General features: G+C 52.3%; 1 protein-coding gene across 1 annotated transcript; it reads left to right on the top strand.

The window, feature by feature from the left end:
- Nucleotides 1–3751, top strand: PLICBS_000025 (uncharacterized protein; the record flags this gene model as incomplete). The annotated part of the gene is made up of 4 exons (XM_065599466.1): nt 1–383; nt 1653–2895; nt 3027–3476; nt 3524–3751. 4 exons carry the CDS (start codon nt 1–3, stop codon nt 3749–3751), a joined length of 2304 nt encoding a protein of 767 aa, XP_065455538.1.
- Between the last annotated feature and the right edge of the window lie 975 nt (nt 3752–4726).

Genomic DNA, 4726 nt, shown 5'->3' on the forward strand with positions numbered 1-4726 from the left:
ATGAAACTTCCCGCCGAGCTTCAAGCAATGATCAACGATTTCCTTGGGATGGCTGATCCGCTCTCTCTGTTGCTGGGCATGCACAAAAACTTCGCCATTCCGCTGGATCTCATAAAGAAGCAGAATGAGTGCTGGATCTTGGAGCAGTTTAGATCGCTATTCCGGGACGACAAATGGCTTAAGCACGTATGCAAAGACGGTTTCAATCCAGTACTGATCGGAGACTTCCGTTCTAACGGTTATGTCGTCTTGCATCTAGCAAGAAATTGTCGGTTCGAACCTCCGAACGGCGACAACTCCGCCTTCGGCGCGGCCTACGACGAGGCCTTCGGCGCGGCCTACGACGCCGCCTTCCGCGCGGCCTACGACGCCGCCTACTGCACGTACCTAGATAGGCTCTATAAGAGGATAGATCCACGTCTTCTCATAGCTTCACTACGCTCGACTGACATTGATGTCGGTACCCTCCAAGTCACTTTTACTGACCGCACTCTAAGCATAGCTCCACTGCTTGAAATCGGAATCAGGATTCTTGTGCCAGACGTGACCAAGATCTTTACTGGATACAACAAAGATGGATGTTACAAAAATGGAATACCAAAGACCACTAGTATCGCCTACTATGAAAGGCCTAAATTGATACATAGCGTACACATCGGGACAGAGTTGGGGAGCACCCCCGTACCTGATCCTGTCGGATATCGACCATTGCATATCCCGGGGTACAGATCGGTATACTTCGAAGGTACTTTTCCCATCGAGGAGGCTGAACGGAAAGAAAGAGGTGGTCCTCTGGCGATGTACGAAGGCACACTCATAGGCAAATTCAAAATCCAGGAAGCCCTCGCTGTTGCGACCAGTCGGTAGAGCTGGGTGCACATCAATTGGTGAAGGAGTCGTGTACTTTCATCAGCACCAGATTAGGATCATCCGTCAAGTTGGGAATGGTATATTCGCTGGGTGGCGACAAAGGCGGCCCGACGTTGCTACGAATAGTAATAGAATAGTAGAGTCTAGACAATGTCATTGACAAAGAGCCCGCTGTCGCGAACATCCATTCTTTGCGCTGGCTAATTCCTCGCTGTTGTTCCGTCTTGTTGCGTAGTCGATGGGGGTCTCCTTGACCGGCCCTCGATGCGTGCACTTCTCCGCGGCCGCACTGCAGCACCATCAAATGAGCCGCCAGCCGCGGTCGGCATCACATGATGTTGAACCAGGCTCCGAGTCTGAGCCGTTCTTGTACTCGACTTGCGCAATTTTGTCTGACGCGGCTTGGCAACGTCACCACAGCCGCCGCTATCCATCTGCACGTCGTTGGGGGTATCTGGACCACGTTTCCGTTTCGATCGGTTGGGCTTGTTTGGCGGTGGCTTTGGCAACGTGGACGATTCCGCATCCACCTGCGACTTTGCTGCAGGAACCGTCAGTAAGGCGCTGCGTTGGCCAAGAAGCACGAACCTGTTGACAGTCGTTTATTACCACCGCCGTCAGGCCCAAAGGACGCCAGGAATTCCACCAAGGCATCCAGGCTCGAGTACTGGGTCCATCGCAAGAGATTTCGATATTGTGATGCATTGAGGGTTTGGCTCCCATGTGCAAGGGCAGCACACGTTTGGCCGTGGGCAGTTTCTCTGAGCTGACGGACTTGAGAGGCGGTCGTCTGCCAATGCCTCGAGCTTTGGAATCAAGTCGCGGAACCAAGCCAGCACGTCGCTGTGTACGAGGTTCCCAACAGAAATTGTCCTACGACACGCCGACAGCCCGCAAACTTCGATACAAGCAACCATCCGCCCTCATACAACACGTGATCAAGAGGCAATCGAGCGCCTCCAGGCGTATCGGAGAGTTGTCCAAGACTTATCGGAGCTGCCCGACATCATCACGGATGTCTCCAGGCTGATGAATATTCGTGGCTACGTTGAGGGCGAAAATTCATATGCTTTTGCCCCCGACGCCCTTCGCATCGAGGTTTTTGGGCCTGTCGGACTCCATCTGAGCGTTGTGGACCTCCCTGGGCTGATCTCGGTTGCGAACGACGAACAAACCGAAGAGGACATCGACGCTGTGCACGATATGGTGGCGTCGTATCTACAGAATACACGAACCATCATTCTGGCGGTGCTTCAAGCCAGTAACGACATGGCAAATCAACCAATCATCAAATTGGCACGGAAGCACGACCCGGAAGGCCAGCGGACAGTTGGAATAATCACGAAGCCTGATCTAATCAACGAGGGAAGCCAGGCCAAGATTGCACTGGTAGCAAAAAACAAAGACAGCATCAAGCTCAAACTGGGTTTCTTCCTTTTAAAGAATCCCTCGCCTTCCGAACTCGAACAGGGCCTCAATATGGCCACCCGTGCTGCCCGCGAGCAGCGATTCTTCTCGTTGCCAGAATGGGCGGCCCAAGATCTCGACACAGACCGCCTTGGGGCCGAAAAGCTGCGATGTTATTTGCAGCAACTTCTTGACAAGCACATAGAACGAGAGCTGCCCAAAGTCAGAGACGAGATCAAGAGAAAGCTATCGTCCACAGAAGCTGAGCTACGGTCACTAGGTGACGCCCGACCTACCGTTGGCCATATCAGATCGTTCGTCACGGACCGGAGCATGACGTTTTATGAGCTATTGCAAGCCGCCCTCGACGGTAATTACCACAGCATTAAAGCCGACTTCTTTGCACAACAGCCACAATCGAGGCTGAGAGCGGTGGTGCAGCAATTGAACACCAAATTCGCAGCGCATATGCGGGAGAGTGGTCAGCGGAGGAAGCTCAGATCCTCCGACTCGGACAATCCAGAACCTCCGGCAGGTGGCTCAGACGCTCATGAATCAATTGATGAAACGGCTCAGCTCCTTGTGAGCAAGGCTGAAATGATGCATTGGGTGAAGCAGGTGCGTGGCTGGACAACTGTTGCTCATGAACACCCCTAAATGGCATTATACAGGTGCATGCACGGACCCGAGGCAAAGAACTACCGGGAAATCACAATGCTGCGTTGTTAGCTGAGCTATTCCACGAGCAGTCAGGGCTTTGGCCCACAATTGCAGAGAAGCACGTTCAAGACGTGCTCACGGCCGTGTCGACATGGCTCGACAACGCCGCCGAAAGTGTCATACACGAGGAACAGCTTCGCTTCGAGATCCGGTCGATTCTGCAAGACTGGCTTGACTATACTGAACAGCTCGCTTTGAAAGAACTCAGACACCTTGTTGAAGATGAGCGTCGGGATCCCTTGACGTACAACCACTACTACACGGACAACGTGCAGCACGCGAGACGCGATACTCAGCGAACAGCTGTTGAAAATGCTGTTAAACGAGTCGCAGCGCAGGATTGGAACGGAAGGCTACATATTAGTAACATACAGGACGACATGGATAGATTCATGTCCGCAATCGGGTCCAAGATCATTGTCAACATGGACGACCAATCATGCAGCGAGGCTTCAACGCAGCTTCATGCGTATTACAAGGTAGAGGCAAAGATTCCCGCTTCTAAATGGTCGTGCTAATCAAACAGGTCGCGATGAAAACCTTTGTTGATAATGTCGCCAGACAAGTTATCGAACGGCATATCCTGGCACCTTTACCAAAAGCCTTTTGTCCGAATTCTGTGTCTCAGCTCGCCGACGAAGAGCTTCTGCGAATCGGGTCTGAGCCTAAAGATCAAGCTGCACGCCGCGAGAAGCTCATGGCTTTGACCGAAGATTTGAGGAAGAGTCTGAAGCAACTGCAGACACAGTCTTGATTGACTACTCCACGCTTACTTGCCCTCTGTTTCGCTTGCATCTTTCTGTTTGCTTGCAAGTTGTTGTTCCGGTTCATCAATTGATTCATGATCGTCTGATTTGTCGGGCGGAGATTCTGTGCAGACAGAGTCGGGAGGCATGAGCTTTCCCGCTGAGAGCTCCGGTTTTTTCCTCTACTGAGGTTTTTTTTGTCCGGCTCTCATGTGTCCGCAGTAGATTTTGGTTGGATACAACAATGGCCAAGAATAAGTATTAATTATTCTCGGTGCCTCTTCGAGCGTGACTGCCTCGCGATAGAACTTCGTCAGGGAACTAGCCTCATTCCCACTTCTGAGCCTCAGGCATCGTGCGCAGGAAGAAGCAGCAGAAAATCATCGTCCCTTTGCGCGGCTGCCTATCTGGAGGATATGAAAGACCGGAGAGCATATTTCCTTACAACCTTTCACCCGGCGAAGATGAGCAGTTCGATGAAGCAACGAAATCGACAGCTTTTTCGTATCAATGCGCAACATTCGCTCCAAGGAAGCTTCGGCAACACTCCAGACCTTGTCTAATACTCCGCATCGCGGATATTTCCTCGAGGCAGAACTCTTTGGAGTCCGTGATTGTCTCCGATTCGACGGATTTTAGCTGTTCTCCGAATCGTCGAGGCAAACGTTGCCGCGACGTTTTCCCGCGACAACTACCGTCACCAGTGGGAACGCAGGAACCCCTAATGAGTTGCCATTAGTATTGGAGATGCAGTCACGCATAGGTCGTCGGGCGCATCAATATTAGGGCAGCAGCCACGGGCTTGGCGGCTTTACCGAGCCGATGTTGAACGCAGGGAGCACAGCATAGCAGGTCTATACTAGCAGGGAAGCGGATGGTAAGCGGCAGCGCAACGATTTTGACGCCTTACGAGGGTGCAACTGGAGAGGACCCGATTTGATTGGCATTTGGTGCCTGGTCGGAAGTCGGAAAGAGGCGGTTGG

This window comes from Purpureocillium lilacinum, assembly GCF_023168085.1.
Source record: "Purpureocillium lilacinum CBS 284.36 DNA, scaffold_1, whole genome shotgun sequence".
NCBI classification, from domain to species: domain Eukaryota; kingdom Fungi; phylum Ascomycota; class Sordariomycetes; order Hypocreales; family Ophiocordycipitaceae; genus Purpureocillium; species Purpureocillium lilacinum.